Raw genomic sequence first — 20,788 nt, 5'->3', positions numbered from 1 at the left:
ATTGTTGATTTTATTTTCACTAAAACTTTTTGTTGTTGTTGTTGTTATATTTATTTATTGAATCACTGTGGGAAAAGTTACAAAGCTTTCAGGTTTGAGTCTCGGTCATACAATGATCAAACACCTTTCCCTTCACCAGTACCATTTTTTCACCACCACAAACCCCAATATACCCCCCTCCCGAAGCCTGTGAGGCAGATGATTTCTACTTAACTCTTCTCTACATTGATTACATTCATTATTTCGACAAAAGATGCACCATTATTGTTTAGAATTTCCCCCCAACAATCAGAACTGCTGAAAAGGCATTGTGAAATAATTTGTTTTCTATAGTTGGTTATGAGAACCATATAGTGGCCGCGCGATTTTGGATTTCTGATATTTTACTAATTAAGTCTGGAGGGATTTCTGCCAAGAGCCAGATAATTACGAGATTGGTTTCTATGCATCTGGTGCAATGGCCATGCTGGAGAGCCGCTCATGGGGGGCAGGGGGGCAACTCGTGACCTCAGTAGAGCCTGAAGGATGAGCTGGTACAGTACCCCCATCCCATGAGGCTGCAGTTACCCCGTCACCTCTGGCTCATACCTGGCTTTCCAGTAAGCTTTGAGGGGGCAGTCACCTTGCTGCGGGTGGGGGGGGGAAGATGGGGGGAGACAGAAGGGACAGACACCCTTTCCCTCCCGGGGAGGCATGGCACCGTAGTTTAATGCATAGTCCATTCACTTTTCTGCCACAAGCTGCCGGGCTCTGGATTAAGTCCTTGTGCCTCTGGAGCCATGGCCATGCCAGAGAGCCACTTGTGAGGGGCAACTCGTGACCTTGGTCATATATGTATTTTTAATTTGAAGTAAATAAGACTTTTTTATTGGTCTTACAAAGTTTCGAATAATTGGGAGTAGGTAATTGTTGGGCTAGAGTGATAGCACAGCTGATAGTGCATTTTCCTTGCATGCGGCTGACCCGGGTTCGATTCCTCCATCCCTCTTGGAGAGCCTGGCAAACTGCTGAGGGTATCCCGCCCCCACGGCAGAGCCTGGCAAGCTTCCCATGGCGTATTCAATATGTCAAAAACAGTAACAACAAGTCTCACAATGGAGACATTAAGATGAACCACTGGAGGACAGTTGCTACAGTGCTACAGATAATTGTTAGTGTTTCAAGTGCCCAGTATGAGCATTATGGTACTATATTTGTTTTTCCCTTATATAAGTTGATACATAATTTTTTTAATTGACAAGCTAAGATGATCTTTCTTGTACTTTTTCACAGATAATGGGTTCTTTTCTTTCACAAATAGGTTTCTTAAATAGTCTCTTCAATTATTTCCTGGAAGTAAATACTTTAAAGTCTTTAAAGTCCTTACTTTAAAGAGTTTAAAGTCTTAAATTCTTCAAAGTCTTTCTACAGTAAACTCATGATTTTAGATTAAGGGGAAGGTACTATAAATGAGTCAAATAATTATTGAGTCCAGACTTTTAACAGAGGTATTCATAGATTTCCTTTTAATTGTTAAAAGAACTAGAATGACAATAGAAAGGATAATCATAATTGTATTACTCTGGGAGCCTAATTAAAAAAATTTTTTTCCTGGAATTTAAAAAATTGCTCATAGACTCCAGTATCCATATAGATAAAATAATTATTCATTGTGAATTTTGCATTTCAAAAGAATTTTAGAAAAATTATTTTACTTTAGAGAAAAATTTTTTAGAGTACTTAGAAGTATTTATTTTTATTTTTTTGTTTGTTTTTTGTTTTTGTTTTTGCTTTTTGAGTTACACCTAGTGATGCACAGGGATTACTCCTGGCTTATGCACTCAGGAATTGCTACTGGTGGTGCTCGGGGGACCATATGGGATACTGGGAATTAAACCCACGTGGCCAGGTGCAAGGCAAATGCCCTACCTGCTGTGCTATCGCTCCAGCCCCTATGTTTATTTTTTAGACACCCAAATCTTTTACAGGGGGGTGGGACACTGGGACGGCACAGGGCCTTCACCATACTGTCTGTTCATTGGCGCTGCTTCCTGAGTCCTGAGGCTAGAAGTCTTTTTTTCCCCCAAATATAGCACGGTGGTAGGGCGTTTGCCTTGCACGCAGCCAACATGGGCGACCCGAGTTCAATTCCTCTGCCCCTCTCGGAGAGCCTGGCAAGCTACCGAGAGTATCTCGCCCACACGGCAGAGCCTGGCAAGCCACCCGTGATATATTCGGTATGCCAAACACAGTAACAACAAAATCTCCAATGGAGACGTTACTGGGCCCGCTCAAGCAAATTGATGAACAACAGGAGGGCCTTTACCTTTACCTTATTTATTCTACAAATACTTTGATTTTGTATTGAGTGTATATAACTTTGGTATATGATCCACATTCATGTCAGTTGAGTCACATTTATCAGTTAAGTTAGTGCTTCAGACTAAATGCTCTTTGAAGATGTAAAAACAACTTACTCTCTTTGAAAGGTATTTGTCCCCTTTTGCTTTATTTTGAATCTAGGACCAAAAGATGATAATGTTACCATAATGTTTTCCCTATGGTCTAATGTAGCGCAAGCCTTTTCCTTGTCACTCCCCAAAACCAGTCTCTTTCAGAAACACATAACCTTTTAGCCCTCAACGTTTTTTAGGGAGGAGCTTCCTTCACCATCCTTCACCTGGTGCTTGTGAGGAACCTTTGTACCAGGATGGAACCCAGACCTCCTGCATTCAAACGTGCTTTGCCTGTGATTAGGCTGTTGAGTTCTTTCTCTAACCCCAAATAGTGACAGTGAAAGAAGTGCCGGTCCTTTGAAGAAAAGGGTGAGAATATGGGCGGGGGGAGAGAGAGAGACAGGCAGCGTGATTCATAATAAACATTCTGTTGCTGAGTTACATCTCCTGTGCTCCAACACTACAGTTTTTCCTGGTTCTGGCCAGTAGGCACACCTTGCCTATTCAAATGGTGGTCCGCCTGCCTTTGCTTTCATTCAGGGAGAACAGAGTCGATACTGTAATATTTAAATCCTTAGTAAATTCACACTCTGATCATCTTGTTTATAGCTTCTTTTCAGCTGATATCTTTAGTATTTTCACTTTTTTTTTTTTTTTTTTTTTTTTTTTTTGCTTTTTGAGTCACACCTGGCAATGCACAGGGGTTACTCCTGGCTCTGCACTCAGGAATTACCCCTGGTAGTGCTCAGCAGACCATATGGGATGCTGGGAATTGAACCCGGGTTGGCCGTGTGCAAGGCAAACGCCCTACCCGCTGTGCTATTGCTCCAGTCCCAGTATTTTCACTTTTTAAAAATTACTGCCAGTTCTTATTTTGCTACACTTTCCTGGATACTTTAGTAGCTTCCAAACCTAGTATATAATGAAATTATTGTGAATAATTTTCACTTATTTATACTTTCAAATTTGGTAGATCTGTTGATAATGATCTACATATCATAGCTGCATTTGAATCATCTTTATATATTTTGTCAATAGAGATTAAAATACTATGCAATAGCTCATCCATTTAATGTGAACAGTCCAGTGGTGTTTTACATGTTACATTATATGTTAAAAACTGGGAAATATACAAATAATTTTGCTTTACAGTTCAGTCATATTAATGATAATCACTATGCTGTCTCTTTCCAAAACTTCTCACCATTCCAACAGAAGCTCTGCAGTCAGTACCTAGCAGATCTTCCTTTCTCTCATTCCCAGCTGCTGGTAACCCCTAATTACCTTCTTGTTTCAGTGACTTCATTTATTGTAAAAATTTTGTAGAAGTTGAATAAAAATATATATGTCTAGCACAGCGGGTAGGGCATTTGCCTTGCATGAGGCCAGCCTGGGTTTGATTCCTCCATCCCTCTTGGAGAGCCTGGCAAGCTACTGAGAGTATCCCGCCCGCTGGGCAGAGCCTGGCAAGCTCCCTGTGGCGTATTCGATATGCCAAAAACAGTAACAAGTCTCACAATGGAATTAAGTGCTACAGTGTAGCTTATTTTACCTAGCATAATGTTTTCAAGACTCACCCGTCTGATAATGAAACATCAGAATTTTATTATATATGGCTACTTGCTCTATTGAGATAAAATAATTTATAATAGCTCATCCATTTAATGTGAATAATTCAGTGGTGTTTTGCCTGTTACATTTTATAACTCACTCGTATTGCACAGTATGTCTATACACATTGTGTTTTTAATCTATTGATAGTTTCTACTGTTGTGAATTAAGTCTCCATGATTAGTGATTTAGTGTTTGTTTTTCTGTTATTTGAGACATCATCTAGAAGTTGAATTGCTCAGTGATCACATGATAGTTCTATGTTTAGTCTTCCAAGGAACCACCACAATATTTTCTGATCTGCAGCAGTGTCTTACATCTTGCTAGCAATGCACAAGTCATTGTAACATGGTTCTTTGGTTCCCACAATGTATACATCTTTGTGTCTTGTATCCTCCCAGGCACAGCGAAATACTTGTGGTAATGCCTTCAGAGGCAAGATTGCCTTTTAGAGCTGCATGTGTATTCTGGCAGAGATACACTCAGATAGCCAAAAATTAATTTTATTAGCATAACACCTAATTTTTATTCTGTCACTTAAAATTAAGGCTGTAAATACTCATTTTATAGGAGGTTCACAACCTGAGTTGTGAAGTGGGCCAGTCACCTAGGAAGTAGTGGAATTGGTAGAAGAAAATCAAGTGTCCTTTCTGTGACACTCCGAGACCTGAATATTTAGGTTACTATAATTCTCCTAGGAAAGAGAGAGACAGACATAGAAAGATTGCACTAATCCGTGGAATATAAAGTAACAGAATGGGAGACTAATACCCAAGAATAGTAGAGAGAAGGACCAGGAGGTTTGCTCCACGACTTGGAAGCTGGCCTCATATGCTGAGGGAAAGGGCAGCTCAGATAGAGAAGGGAACACCAAGTAAAGTGTGGTTGGAGGACCCGCCCTGGATGGGAGATGTGTGCTGAAAGTAGACTATAGTTCGAACACGATGGCCACTTAAAACCTCTACTGCAGACCACAACACCCAAAGGGAGAGAGAGAATAAAAGGGAATGCCCTGCCACAGAGGCGGGGTGGGGAGGTGGGTGGGAGGGATGCTGGGATCGTTGGTGGTGGAGGGTGGGCACTGGTGGAAGAATGGGTGCTTGAGAATTGTATGACTGAAACACAAGCACAAAAATTTGTAAATCTGTAACTGTACCTCATGGTGACTCACTAATAAAAAAATTTTAAAAAATACAGCAAGTATGTATTTAAAAGTTATCCTATTTTATCTTGAAACTTTGTTCCAGATTCAGAGAATACAGTATGTGAATTTTGGTGCTTGCCTTGCATGGTGCTGACCCCAGTCTGATGTGTGGTTTAACATGGTCCTCCAAGCACTGATGGGAGTGAGCCCTGGAACACAGAGGCAAAAAAGTAGCCCCTGTGCACTGCTGGGTGTGTCCACAAATCCCAGCCCACCCCCTCTGAAATGTTTCAAATATCAAAAGGAATATTACAGTACTCAAACGTAGGGGGGAAGTGAGAAGGTTTCTGAGATGTCATTCTTCAGTTCAGCCGGCGTCTTCCTGGAGTACTAAAATGAGCAGTTGCTCTCTCCACAGGGAATTGTGCACAGAACACGTTTGCAGAGTCTTCCTCTAGATGGCTCTCTGAGTCTGTGAAGACTCCGGCTGTTGTGTGCTGTTTGAACCTTGACCACCCTGTTCTGTGGGGTTGTGAACTACATTTTAAATCAACTATGAAGCCCATAAATATAAAACTTGATACAGAAATGACAAAGCATATGAGAACGGTGTTTGTTTATTACATACCCACAAACTTAGGGGGAAACAGGAAGACCAGCGAGCTGGTTAATAATTTGCATGGTAAGCAGATCTACTGAGAAGTTTGTTCAGTTTCTAGGAAACGTTTCTAATTGTGTACATTCATGGCAAGATACATTTCTTGAGAATACGGAATAGTAATTTATCTTGATCTTTAAATTTTCATAGACAATTTGGTTTAGTAAAGGGATTAAAAATAGAGCTTTCATACTTAATATAATGGAAAAAAGAATTCTAGGGTTTATTGGTCTGTACGCTTGTCAGTGCTCTCTTTCTCTGAGCATTTGCACTTTGGTCCATGGTAATGCAATGTTTGCTTTCACCATTTTATCTTAAGAACTTAGGGTTATCAAAAAAAAAGAAGAACTTAGGGCTATCTAGGTATTTTTAAAAATGTATTGGAAGGCTTTTTTTTATTTATTGACGTGTCTTCTGTGACTTTCTGTTTTTTCCTGTTCCTCTCCTAGTCATTCATCGTGCGTGCCCCTTAAAATTTGATGGCTTAATAATCCCCTGTACTTGACTTTTTGCCCTTTTTAAAAACTTACTGTATTTCTCATGATCTGTTTATATCAGGACTTCTACCATTTATGAGCCAGTGGTTTCCAGGTCCATGTCTCTCCATGGTCATCTGCCTGACTGGAATATAAGTATTCAAAACCATTTGTGGGATGAATGGATGGTTAGAACATCTCCCTTCCCATCTAAAGCAGCCTTCTGCTTTTTCTTAGTAAATTTAAGTCATTTAAACTCTGCCTCTTCTTGAAATGACTTCCCAGTTACTCAGGTGTTCAAACTTTAGAGTCTTACTCATTCTGTTATCCTTACTCTCCACATTTATGTCACAATTTCTAGGTCCTTAAGGACTGACTTGCTGAACTTAGACTGGCTTGGATCATCCCCAGACCTGCCCAGACCGCTTTGATTGTGATCCAAGTGGGATGTGAATGTGGATCCAATCACAATGAAGTCTAGTTACAAGTTCACTTATTTATCTCTGCCTTTCATTCAGGAGCTTGCAGACATATCATACATATTTGTTCTGATTTGCTTTATTAGTGTTTCTTTTCTCAACTGTGTTAAATTGAGCAGCTGATGTTATATATTGATGAACTTCATAGTTGATGTATCTTCAAAGCTAATAACATGATTACTTTTGTTTTTTTTTCATGAAAATTGCAAGATTTGAGTAATGAATTTGTATAGACAGACAATTCCCAGAGTATTTCTTTGTAAATCCTTTAGGAGTTGACAATACACAAGTTAACATAAAGAGTAGATAGTGAAGTAGATAGTGAAGTACCAAGCACAACAAAATTAGTGCTTGGTACTAGAAATGGTACTATGGGACGACAGGTCAGTGGTAGATACGTAGTCAACAATTCTCTTTAAAATTGTCTAAGGTAGGTGCATATGCTGCCCAAGCCCATGTGCTGCTTGTGCCCACATGGCTGAACACATATGTCGCCCGCATCTCTGCTCTTGAGATGTGTACTTTCATGCTTTTGTGTCTAATGTTGGAATGTGTCTAGGGGCTCTCTCTGCCCTTAGAGAAGCCTGCGTTCTCTCTTGAGCATGTTGCTCTCTCTCCTTCCACACCTTAAAACCCTCCAAATAAAATCTGTTTTACATCAAAGAAAAAAAAAAGAACTTGTCCAAGTGTAGTAAATTTAAGTCATTCAGGCATTTAAGCAGATAGTCTTTTTATATGTAAGCCATTCTCCTTATTATTATTATTGGTATTATCCAAATATTAGTATTATCCAAATAACTAGTTAAGTACAGAGGAAAACAGCTTTTGTAGTTAAGAAGTATTTAAATTATGTTTGGTTTAGTATTGGCATGATTTAATCTCTCCTGCATTGAGGATAAAAAGGTAAGCCCTGTGCTAAAATATTTAAATACAGTATCACATGCCACCATGGTGGCTGGTGTTCTCCATCTCAGGAATCATGCCTAGAATCTTGTCACTTGTTTCTGAGCAGTGATGCACTTTAAGTAATTGAAGAGTCACTGAAAATGAACAGTTTGATTGCTATTACATCTCTTATTTATTTATTTATTTATTTATTTTTGTGGCTCCACAGGTACATGGACTATATCGGACAACAGGTGCTAGTTTTGAGAAGGCCCAACAAGAGTTTGCAACAGGTGTGATGTCCAACAAAACTGTCCAGACTGCAGCTGCAAACGCAGCTTCAACTGCAGCTACTAGTGCGGCTCAGAATGCTTTCAAGGGGAACCAGATTTAGAGAATCGGCAGACAAAACACTGTTAACTTTTGACTGTACTTTTTTCTCGAGTTACTGTATTCTATAAATATTTTTATGTTCAATACACACACACACACACACACACACACACACAGCATGTATATTTCCTATTCACTTGTGCATGGGATAAAACAGAAAAACTTCCTTGTCTTATTATTTACCTAAGTTTCCTGACTTTTCAGTGCCCCTTGCTGGAAACAATTACGTGCTGAATATTCTCCATATTTTTTGGGGGATGAATGCTCATCAAATTATTTCAGTGGTGACACACTGAATGATACCTACTACAGATGCTTTTAGTACTAGCTGCGGTCATTCCAGAATCTTAGACTTCACAGATTACACATTGAAGAAGTAAAGTGAAGCTTCATTTCTCTTTCATATTTATATTGAAAGAAATAGGCTGCCAGAGACTTGTAGATTTTTACATCCGCTTGCTTTTCAGCAGCTCAGTCACCATTGAAGAGCCTATGTGCATTTCATAGCAGATAATATAAATTTTATTTTATTTTATTTTCCTTTCCTTTTTTCTTTTTAGAATAGTTGGTATTTTGATATCAGTCTCTGATCTTGCATGGGTACCATGTTTCTTAAACTAAAATTAGCATTTTGGGTTCTGCACTGCTTGTTGTAGGGTTGAAAAGGTGTTTATAGGACTACAGAAATGATTTTCTCTTAATAGTTTCATCTAACTAAAAATTCTATGGGATGCAGTATGAGAATATAGCATACGCAGTGCATTATCCAAAAGAAAAGGTAGTTAATTGATGGAATAGATTGTAGTGATAATACCTTTCTAAAAAAATTTTTCAGTATTCATATCATAGTAAAAATATTATTGTATGGATACTTTGGTATTCTTGTGGTTACTCTTTTTCATTGAACTGCGATTGTGTTTGGCAGCTCTTTTTGGAGGTGTATGTAATTTTTAACAGGTATTAAAGTCTAGCCTAATTATTTGTCCAAAAAGAACATACAGTATTTAAGAGATTTATCTTTTAGTTTCTCAGCTCTAGTGGCATTAAAAATAAAGACCTTGGCTTTCTACATATAATTGAATCCTTAACACACCTCAGTCTATTTTTGAGACAGACCGAATAATTAACATTTTTCAGCAGTGGAGAAATAAAATATTAACTTGCACCAAAAAAGAAGATACAGATTCAGTTGGATGTATTAATATGAGTAGAATCATCTCAAAATTGTTGCTGTGCAAGTATGGAAGTTCAGAAAGTTTGAAACATTTTTAATACTGATTATTTAAAGACACTTGTAAAATTTTCTGTTTTATAAGTCATCAGCTAAAGATTGCAGAATGATAAATGATTTATGTAATTTCATTTTTAAAAGAGTAGTGGGTTGGGTCACATTATTGAAATTTTCAGATTGTTTCAGAAAATCAGATGGTCACAAATGGTTAAGTCACTTCATTCACCTTGAATCTTGAGGTTAGAAGAGTTCCAAACTGGGAGGTAGGACTGTGATTTCTCATTATTTATGAAAGAAGCTTTGTTGATACATCAGGTAATGCAAAACCATCCAGATGATGAATGCATTTAATTTGGGACTTTATTGAAATAATATACTTAGGATTTTTTTCTTTCATTCTGAAGATACTAGAATTCAGAATGTTGTTTTTATGATTATTTCCAATCATTGATACCTACCACCTACTTTTTGAACCAAGGTAGTTGTATAATTTTATTGAAAATCTTTCATCTGTGTGCTTCATTGTGGATTTTATAAATGTTTAAAACACTAGTCACAAAATACAAGAGCACTGATACATCTACCATTAGTTTATATTTCAAGTTTATTTTTCTTTTTTTTCTAAGCTATAAGTAAAAAATACAAAAACTGAAATATTACTGAGATGCTTTCCTCCAGATAAAGAATGTTTTACTATATGGAAATTCCCACAGGTAGCAGTGTTACATAGTAAGGAATAATTACCACCAATTATACTCTTTCTGTATGGGTGGGGGAAAGTGGTTTTAATCCAGTTATTTGGGTTAATTCAAGCTAAAGAGTGAAAATTATGTTTTTTAAAAGCAAATGTGCATTACAAAGATTACAAGGCTTATAGTTAATCAGTCATAGGGGCTTTCAATTCCTTCTCAGTGGTAATCAGTAATTGTCATATTTCCACTCAGTAAATAAGGCATTAGCTTTTTTTTTTTTGTTCTGTATTTAATACTAAAATTACCCACTATCACAGTCCTGGGAAGGTCCTTACCTTGTAAGTATTCTTATCATTCAGTTTTCAGTTTACAATATGAAATTGTGGATATTTTATTTCAGATTAAACTTTGAACACTGGAAAATCATCGCTTAGTGATTTGTAATTTGGGACTTAGATTATTTATCTAGGGAAGCTGTTCTCTTTGTCAGTGAGTAATGCTGCGCTGCCATCCTGGTGACTGTCCTGGCTCATAGAAATGCCCTATGTTCGTCCCTCGAATGTTGCATGTTTTCAGTGCTTTGGAAGTTTTGTATATTTATTGTATTAACACAGAGTGTCATAAATAAAATACTGTTTACTGGATGTTTATTTGTATTATTTTAAACATGAACATGTTAGGAACAGAAGTGAAAGCTTTAATGTATATAGAAGATCTACATTTGGCTTTTATTTTATTTGGGGGCCACACCCAGTGGTGCTCACAAAGAGCTTGAGAGATCATGTGGGGTATCAGGGTTCGAAACCAGATCAGCTGCATGCATGGCAAGCTCCCTACTGGCTGTACTACCTCTATAATGCTACATTTGTTTTCTTAATATAATAATTCTATCATGCACTAAGTAAATATATAAGATGACTTCTGTGCTGACTTTGTAATGGTTTTCTGTTGCTTTGGTCTCTACATAAAACATGAAGTTGACTCATTAAATATTTTGATCACTTTAAGCTTCAAAACCATATACTGGCAATTGGATTTAAAATGGAAAACCTATTTGGTGGCTCAGTTTTCCTTCCTGGTTAGGATGGATGCCTTTGTACTAGAACTACATCAATTTGATTGAACTTGTATTCTCTTATTCCACTGTCTTATGCTGTTTTATGTCATGATGAAAGTGCCTACTTGTGAATAATTGGAAATTTTCACTAAGTATCTGAAGACTTAAAAATTTCATCTAAATGGTGTTCATGGTTCAACTTATCCAAAAAAAGTTGTTCAGGGGACTATGTGGTGCTGAGGATTGAACTTGGATGAGCTGTATGCAAGGCAAGTGCCTGACATGCTGTGCTCACGCCGCCTCCTTTTTTTTTTTTTTCATAAAAATACTTAAATGAGAGGCTGGAGCGATAGTACAGCGGGTAGAGCATTTGCCTTGCATGCGGCCAACCTGGGTTCGATTCCTAGCTCCCATATGGTCCCCTGAGCACCACCAGGAGTAATTCCTGAGTGCAGAGCCAGGTGTAACCCCTGTGCATCGCCAGGTATGACCCCCCCCCAAAAAAAGTATATATTTAAATGAGTTTGTTGATTCTATGTGATTACCCAGAGAGATAAGAAAATTGGATTAAAATTAAACTACCTTCAATAATTTTAAGTGCCACAGTATATTTGCTTAGAGCAGAATAATATATTTAAAAACATTGAAGTTGTTACAAATATTAAGAACATGGAGAATTGGGGCTGGAGCAATAGCACAATGGGTAGGGCATTTACCTTGCATGGGGCTAACCCAGATTCGATTCCCAGCATCCCATATGGTCCCCTGAGCACTGCCAGGAGTAATTCCTGAGTGCAGAGCCAGGAGTAATCCCTGTGCATCTCTGGGTGTGACCCAAAAAAAAGCAAAAAAAAAAAAAAAAAATAGGAACATGGAGGATTTCTATTAGAATTTTAGGGAACATTTACAAAATGGGGCTTTTTATTTGTTCTTGATAGATCCTTGGTAACCTTTATAGAAATTTCCTAACCAGGCATTGCATCTATCCTGGATAAATGCAACTGTTGTTATTATAAAGATTCGAGGAACCCTGGCTGGCCAACACTGCTTGTGTGTTCTTACCCTTCCTCTCGGTCTTATCTCTACAACTTTGTGTTTTGGCTAAGGTAAAGCTTTCAACCTGTGCAAGTTTTATTAGCACTGTTTACACTGTTAAATCACCAGGGATATGGGAACCACTGTGGAACAGTACAATGAGTGTTAAATTTTATAATAATACAAATTTTCATTTGCTTTTCAGCTCATGGGTCTGGGCTTAGTGTGGCTAATGGTGTAGCTGAAACTTCCTGCAATTAAAACCTATTTTATTTTTTCTTTAAGAGGTGCTCATGGGACCTGCAGTGCCTGGGATCTTGCCTGAGAATCTGGCGTGCAAAGAGCTTGAGCTTCAGCCCTTACCACCATCTCCCCAGCCCACATTGTGGATTGTCGGAAGCCTCTTTTCCTTCTCTTAACAATATATAACGACCCAACAGTTTATTTTTTTTCAAGTAAATTTTTTTGGGGTACCTCCTTGGAGACTAAACCTGACAATATTTGCCCCCACTGTAGGGTGGACGTTTAGTGCTGCAGTTTGAATGTGATGCTGCTCCTGGCTCTTGGGGCTGGTACGAGTGAGGCTTGAGGGACTGCAGTGCTGGGGATTAAACTCGAGATATTTGCAAGGCATGCACTTGAGCCTTATCTCCCCAACCCTTAGTTAACTTTCAGTTTATAAAGTTAGTACACATTTTAGTATATATAATGGAAGATATCAGCAAAAGGTAATTGCTGGTAAATGTATACCAGTAAGTTTATACCCTAAAATGTGGTTTATATATTCCTATTAAATGTAGATCAATATCTTCAGGACATCTTTTCCATGAAGACAACTCTTCTAAAATTGGAAAATCAGATGTTCCACTTACAGCCTTGGAAGGTATCCCGCAGGGTTAGTTATCTGGCTCTCACCATCCCCATTTCTTAGAACTCCTTAGGACTACAATGGTACTAGTTGTCATCTCATCTTAGAAGACTTGTACTTGGGGCTGAAGCAATAGTACAGCAGGTAGAGCTTTTGCCTTGCATGCAGCTGACCTGAGTTTGATTTTCAGCATCCCATATGGTCCCCTGAGCACTGCCAGGAGTAACTCCTGAGTCCAAAGCCAGGAGTAACCCCTGTGCATCGCCAGATGTGACCCAAAAAGCAAAAAAAAAAAAAAAAAAAAAGACTTGTGCTTGGCTCATCATTTTTTAACTTTGTATTAATTTCCCAGAACTGCTGCTGTTTCAGAGCAGGAGCTCTGAGGAGGGAGTCACAAGGGGAGTCACAAGGAAGCTGACTGGTAATGGGAATGAAGTATACATGCAAAGAGAAGTTGGATGAATGATATGCAAAAACCTTAGTATCGGGGCTGGAGCAATAGCACAACGGGTAGGGCATTTGCCTTACGCGCACCCGACCTAGGTTCGATTCCCAGCATCCCATATGGTCCCCCAAGCACCGCCAGGAGTAATTCCTGAGTGCATGAACCAGGAATAATTCCTGTGCATCGCCGGGTGTGACCCAAAAAAAGAAAAAAAAACCTTAATATCTCCATTACTGTCATGGGACCTGCCCACCTCCCGTATTTCATCTCATTATCTTGATAGTACTCTTCTCTGCACTAGTTTAGTTTTCTGCTACTTGCCACTGAAAGTTTCAATAGTTTGAATCTTTTTAGCGTTATCAATATCTTGAGCTTCCCATGTTTCTAAATATTCTATAGTAGTAGCTATATGTTAAATTTATATGTACCATGAATTATTTTTCTAAGCCCTTTTATTCCTTTGGGTTCTGATTGTCAGTGTTAGAATTAAAAAAAATAGTTTGTATTTTTGGGTCATTCCCAACAGTTAATCCTGGCTCAGTGCTCAGGAGTGAGTCCCAGCAGAGCTTAGGAGACCATGCAGTGCTCAGATGGATCCTGGGCCCCTGCATGCAAAGTATGTGTTCAACCCTTTGAGCCCTCTCAGTATTAAAATTTATCAGGGAAGGTATTGTTGCCAGATTTGGGGACCTGACTCATTCTTTCCTTAGGGCAAACATCAAAGGCTGTGCATATTTCTAAGAGGACTTTGATGTATATTACCAAATTGTTTCCCAGAGAATTGTGTTAATTTGAGTCCATCAGCTTTGTACAGTTGGTCTCTCTTCATTCTACCAACATTGGATATTCCCTTTCTAAGATGCCTTTACTATTAATAAGTTTTGACAGATTTTCAACAAGTTTTTTTCTCTAAACATTCTGGTTTCCCACAGCAAATGGATCAGCACAGCAACCCTTGGTTAATGTTAGTTTTGCAGGAGGGGGTCTTATGTGCCCTGTATTCACTGAGAAATCTACTTCCTCACAGCATTAAGTTGAAGACAATTTGCTAAATTCTTCTTGTTTGTTTTTCAGCAATACCCAGTACTCAAGGGACCATAAATGTGGTACTGAGAATTGAACCAGGGTCAAACACATGCAGGGCAGGTGCCTTACCTGTATTATCTCTCCAGCCCTGCTAAATATAACAGTATGGGGAAAGAAATGGCCATCTCCATCAACACACTGGATCTCTTTAGGCAGAATGAGGTTGGTTTTGACAAGTTATATCATTCCTCACTTTGTTTAGAACAAATCTTAATTTATATGATAAACTATTTTTTTACTTTTTTAAAAATCGAATCACCGTGAGCAACACAAAGCTTTCATATTTGAGTTTCAGTCATACAGTGATTGAGTACCCATCCCTCCACCAGTGCACATTGTCCACCACCAGTATCCCCAGTATCTGCACCCCCATCCCACCACTCCCCCTGCTTCTATGGCAGACCATTCCCCCTTACTCTCTTTCTACTTCTGGGCATTACGTTTACAATATGAATACTGAGAGGCTACCACATTTGGTCCTTTATCTAACTTTCAGCATACATCTCCCATCCCGATCGATCCCTCTAACCATCATTGACTTAGTGATCCCTTCTCTATTCCAGCTGCCTTCAACTCCAGCTCATGAGGGAGGCTTCTAAACCATGAGCTATATTCCTGGTCCTTCTACTATCCTTGGGTATATACGATAAACTCTTAAGTGGTGGTCTGTACAAATGGAAGATTCTCTTGTCTGTTCAATGCTGTACCGACATCACAATTCTCACAGCAAACATATGAGAGAGTTTCTGTTGATTGCCATTCTGGCAGAGCACTAGGGAATGAGACCAGCCATCAGTGGACGGTGGTGAAGGCCCCAAGTGGCTGCTGAAACAGTCTTACTCATACCAAGTCTGATGTCGCTTCTGTCCCCCACTGCCAGCTGCCCAACCTTAGTTCTGTCTCCTTTCCACCCATGTTCCCCAGAGTCCATGTCCACCCTTTTGGGATAACAGGCATTATTGGGGAAAAAAATAATAATCAAGGAAAAAATGGTAGAGCTTGTTCTTGAACTGTCCAGTCTAGACCTTGCTCAGGAGCATGCAGGCCCATCCCTGCGGCCAGCTTTCCAGGCCCTAAGCTACTGAACTGATCGTGCATGCACATAGGGGTTTAGAGGGACTTGACTTGAGGACTGATCCTTTTCTAGATGAGTTGTGAAGGTAAGAGGAGCCAGAGTGATAGTACAGTGAGTAGGGCGTTTGCCTTGCACGCAGCTGACCTGGGTTCGATTCCCAGCATCCCATACAGTCCCCCGAGCACTGCCAGGAGTAATTCCTGAGTGCAGAGCCAGGAGTAACCCCTGAGCATCGCCAGGTATGACCCCCCCCCAAAAAAAATGTGAAGGAAAGAATGAGCTTGGTCAAAATAATGGCTTACTTGAGATAAGGGATTTACCAAGAAAATAAACTATCAAACTGCCATTTGTTTTATTGCTGCTGAGTTTCCCTAATGAATTTCCAGTGTCTGTTTTTTAGGATTATACAAACAGGGACATATGGAATCATCTTTAAAACATATGGGTAACTACATCATGGTGATTCAATTAAAATAAAAATAAAAAGATATGGGGAAGTACCAGGTAAGAAGGGAAGAAAGAGGATGTTTTTATGACTTGTCCTCTTGGGCTTTGGGGTTTTTCAATTCGAGTTATATTTAGAAGTTACCTAAAGTTTAGGATGTGCAGATGTCAGTATTCCCAGGGGTTTGTATTGCCATTCACTTTACTCTGTACTAGAATTTTAGGTCAAAAGAGAGTACAGGGGCTGGAGCGATAGTACAGTGGGTAGGGCATTTGCCTTGCTTGCGGCTAACCCAGGCTCGAGCCCCGGTATCCCATATGGTCCCCGGATACCACCAGGAGTGATCCCTGAGTGCAGATCCAAGAGTTAGCTCTGAGCATCACCAAGTGTGACCCCCCTCCCTCCCAAAAAAAAGTACATTAGGGCAGACTTTGATTCTAGTTTTTCAACATGGGTTAAATTACTTAATGTCAGGGCCAGAGTGATAGTACAGCAGGTACGGCATTTGCTTTGCATGCGGCCGACCCACGTTTGATCCCTGGCATTCCATATGGTCCCCCAAGCACCGCCAGGAGTAATTTCCTGAGTGCAAAGCCAGGAGTAACCTCTGAGCATCGCAGGGTGTGACCCAAAATAAAAGAAATAAAAATTACTTAATGTCAGTCAAGTAACAAGTTTAACTTACCTATAAAATGAGGATAATTGGGTTAGAGAGATCCTACAGTGCGAGAGGTACTTGTGTTGTATGTGGCCAAACTGGGTTCTATCCCCAGTACCACATAGGGTCCCTGAGCACAGCCAGAAGTGATCCCTGAGCATAGAACCAATAGTAAACCCTGAGCACTGCTAGGTGTAGTCCCAGTACCCTCACCCTCTCCAAGGAAAATGATAATCACTTTTATTCACAGGGTTTTGAAGAACAAATGAATTCTGTGAAATATTTAACAGTGCTTGCTCATGGAAAGGCACAATAATGAAAATCAGTGTCTGCCCATGTGTTTTGTCCACCTTTCCCATCTCTCCATATTAAGTTCTCACTGCACACAGGATTTCTCCATTGGTGTCTTAACTTTCACCATACTCCCTTTTAGAACCCTGATCAAATATAATTTTACACCCACAGTCCAAACTATATACCTTGCTAGCCTTCTGGATGATTTTCTCTCCCACTTGCCACTTTTTTTCAGCCACCAGCTATCCATTCTTTCTAGCATCTCTCTGATTCATTCTGTTGTTTTTGCTTTCATTGCCTGATTCAGGCTTTTGTTCTTTTATTAATAAGATTATATTGGTTTCCTCAAATATAAGCACTTGGTGAGGCCTCTTTGCCTATCGGTAGATTTTTTTCCCCCCAGAATGTTTGGCTATAAAATGCATAAGAACTGCTAATATCTACATGTTATTTGATTAATTTTCCCCTCCCATGTGGTTTTACTACTTCCTTTTTGTATTTATGCTTTTATCTATATCCTCTATACCTATGCAAAATGGGTAGTTCATTTCTTGAAGACTTGGCTTGTAGAACTCTTCAGTGTTAAGGAGGAAACTGCAAGGAAGAAGATAGGGCAGCAGTGGGATGGACCCCCAAATAACTAAGCTGATAGGGGCACTAAAATAGATGCCTTCTGGTGCTTTCTGCTTTGAAGACTAGGCTAGAAGTTTGCTGTGATGCCCTTATTCTTTAGTGCTTGAGAATTGAGAAAGGTGCTCAATTACTAGACATAGTTGAAATTAGCCACAGAAAGGAAATGTCCAAGAGAATCCGCTGGTTTTGTGCTAAGCTGACTTTAAGGAAAGCTAGGAGCAAGTGGAATGCCATGTGTTCCTGGAAGACCAGTCATAGAAAATGTCTTGGTAGAAAATTGCTAAATAAAACCTAGGATGAAATGGGAAGCACACGTCAATGCTTTGGCCTCTGCTCACGTTTGAAAAGGCAGGCTCCTTTCTGTGGTGGATTTGCTTTCGAGAAAGGTTAAAGGAAGAATGATTTCAGTTGCTTTTTCAGTTATTACTACAAGTTGGTTAGAATTTTTCAGACTGCGGCTTGGAAATGTGTGTGAGAGAAAGATTTAAGTATAGTTAGTGTTTCCTATGGTTTCTGACAGTAACCTGGTAGTTGTCAGGTATGTTTAAAAAAGGTAGTTTATGCTAGGAGTGATATGCACTGTCAAGAAATCTGAGGTGAAACTACTACCTGTGATTGACACTTTTATGGTGTCTCAGATGAATTTTGTCAGCATATGTATTTTTTTACTTTGTTTCAAGTATTTTTGTATTTCACAGCTTTAAAATGTTCATTTGTTTTTAGTATTGGAGGTTTCTTTCCTATCTGTAATTATGTTGATGCATCTCCAAGGGTGTACTATAACCTTTTCTGAGGTGAAAGCAAACTTAGGCTAAGGTATATGTATGCTATTATTAAATAAAATAGCTTAAAGTGCTGAATATATTCTTTCCTCTTGTCAGTACATACAAATATACATACAAAGGTAAGATTGGTGGCTATTTTCTTGATCAAATTATACACAAAGTACTGAAATCAACATACTCAGACTTAATCAGTTTGCAAAATCTGGTTTTAATTCATATCTGGGGAGGGGAGCATGTCATGAAAATACATATGCACAGAAACCTAATCAATGCTAGACAATGTATTAGTTTACAATACAATAGGATAACCACAAAATTGAAGGCTCAAGTTGAGTCCATCATGAGTAAATACAATTTCATATTTGGCTCAAGTGGCTGTTGAATATTAAGTGGTGCCGAGTTTCTCCAAAGCACCTGATGACATCTCCCTCCCCACACCTTGGAGGTTCCACCACAGTCTTGGAAGAAATCCCAGTGGGGCCTTTAATCTTTTTGGTCCCTGGGAGTCATCACTGCCCAAGAACAAACGCAGGCCAGGGATTTCCAGTGGCCACATGTTATTGCACAAAGTGGTCTGTTCTGAGTCAGACTCGAAAGGCTAAGAAGGTGGGAGAAAGCCCTGAAGTAGTGGTCTAGCATTAACATGGTCTATCGAGACATGTTAAGAAACAGCTCCTTAGTGATTATGTACCAACTACAAGTCAACACACTAACAGAAAAGGCAACGTGGCAGCTTCACATTTTACAAGAAAGACTAGCATTAGCTGGGCCTGGCTTGCTGGCATCAGCTTTCACATAAACCTAATGATGATTTTAATTTAGATGGGGGGGGGGATTAGCGGAGGAATTAATTTCATACCAGTCTTTTCTTCACATCGTTTTGTAGCATTAAACTTGTTATGGGTTAATGACCAGGCCATGAAGGCAAAACTAACTCTCCTTTGCCAAAACAGAAGCATCCTGTTCTGACCCCTGTCCAGTTTCCAAAACACAAAACATACACCTTTGTTATTGCACATCCTTCACACAGACTTGTGTATGTAGAATATATATAGATATTTTTAAAATATGCTACACATTAAAAAAAAAGACTATGGCACTTTACAGAATACATGTTTTAAAAAGATCATTACACCACAGATGTTTGGAAACTATACAGAAACCCTTACACAATTAAATTGTTGATTTAGCACACAGGTTTAAAGAATCCACAGAATCCAAGGCAACTATTTCTGCCACCTTAAAGTTTATTGAGGCAACCCGCCCATCGTGAAACTATAAGCACAAACAAATAAAAATAAATAAGACTTTTCTGGTAGAAGTGATGATCCAGCTATCTTGGATTTTTAGACTGAGGTGATTCTGTGTAGGACAACAATTGTCTAATTGTTTTGAACATATTTCTCACGTTCAGTGGTTTTCAAATAGTTTGTAGTTTAGGTCTGGAATAGCATGATTTGGGCTGTTCCAATCATCCCAACCAAAGCCTGGCTGTTGAGCTGAAGGTGTAAAAGGCCTGAGATGACATTTTTATCCTGTCTTTGCTAGAGAAATTCCATTTCTTCTCTGCTAATTCAGTGTTTAGGTTTTCAGTGGTCTGTGGTTTTGTATTTATGTGCTGTTTTTTTCCTTCTAGAAACCACTGCATGTGCTTTTTATACTTTGTAACATGCAAAGAAAAAGTAAAGGTATAAGTGAATTCTGGCCATGAGAGGTCATGTTTTTCACTTGTGGGATGGTCTGTGTATCTACGCCAGCACCTCAACCAGAGAGCAGCGAGTTGAGAAAGACGTGCCCAGAGCAGCCTCTGGGTCTAAGACTTATTTGTAAGAGCGAGACTGTAAAATAAGTGTCAGAAGATGGGTTCTTTAAAAAAAAAATCTCCCGATAATTATTTCTGTTTTAAATGATTGACAGGAGAATTACTTGTTCAGATTAATACATAGTCAGGAGCAGGCGCCCAGCCGGTGGCTGTTGAACCTGTTCTGTCTGTCAGAGAGAGAGAGGCCTCTAGCTAGAGGCCTGTTTCTCCTGGGCCTTTAGCACATGCTTGGAGGAAACCTTCTTATCCCTTTTCCCTTCCCCCAAAATAGTCACAGGATTTACCATGGCATATTCTGAATTCGGTCCAAGAATGGTAAACTAATAAGTAGGCCAGTTACAGTTCATTCCGCCTCTCTCTCACTAGCACTTGCTTTGCTCTTAGGCAGTTTTTTACTAGTACAGCTTTAAGATGACTCAGACGGACAAAGCTAGAAGAAAGTGCAGAGTATAGTTGCTGGTAATCTACATAGCTTTAGTGCTTTCGGAACTGAGTTTCTAAGGAGTGTTTGTTTCTCTATCATCTGGAATTCTGAAAGCTCATATTGGCTTTTGAGGAAGAGGGGCCTCCTGGGTTGCTGA

General features: G+C 39.2%; 1 protein-coding gene across 1 annotated transcript in view; it reads left to right on the top strand.

Annotated features, from left to right (window-relative positions):
* SCAMP1 (secretory carrier membrane protein 1) overlaps positions 1-10,648 on the top strand; it is a 94,594-nt gene extending 83,946 nt beyond the window's left edge. The window contains exon 9 of the mRNA XM_056112525.1: positions 7,918-10,648. Within this exon, the coding sequence (XP_055968500.1) occupies positions 7,918-8,082 (165 nt within the window). The 3' untranslated portion in view covers positions 8,083-10,648. The remainder of the gene's footprint in view (positions 1-7,917) is intronic.
* The last annotated feature ends 10,140 nt before the right edge of the window (positions 10,649-20,788 follow it).

The sequence above is a fragment of the Sorex fumeus genome, unplaced genomic scaffold (assembly GCF_029834395.1).
Source record: "Sorex fumeus unplaced genomic scaffold, SorFum_2.1 ptg000018l, whole genome shotgun sequence".
Lineage (NCBI taxonomy): Eukaryota > Metazoa > Chordata > Mammalia > Eulipotyphla > Soricidae > Sorex > Sorex fumeus.
This window is presented reverse-complemented; position numbering and strand designations above follow the sequence as displayed.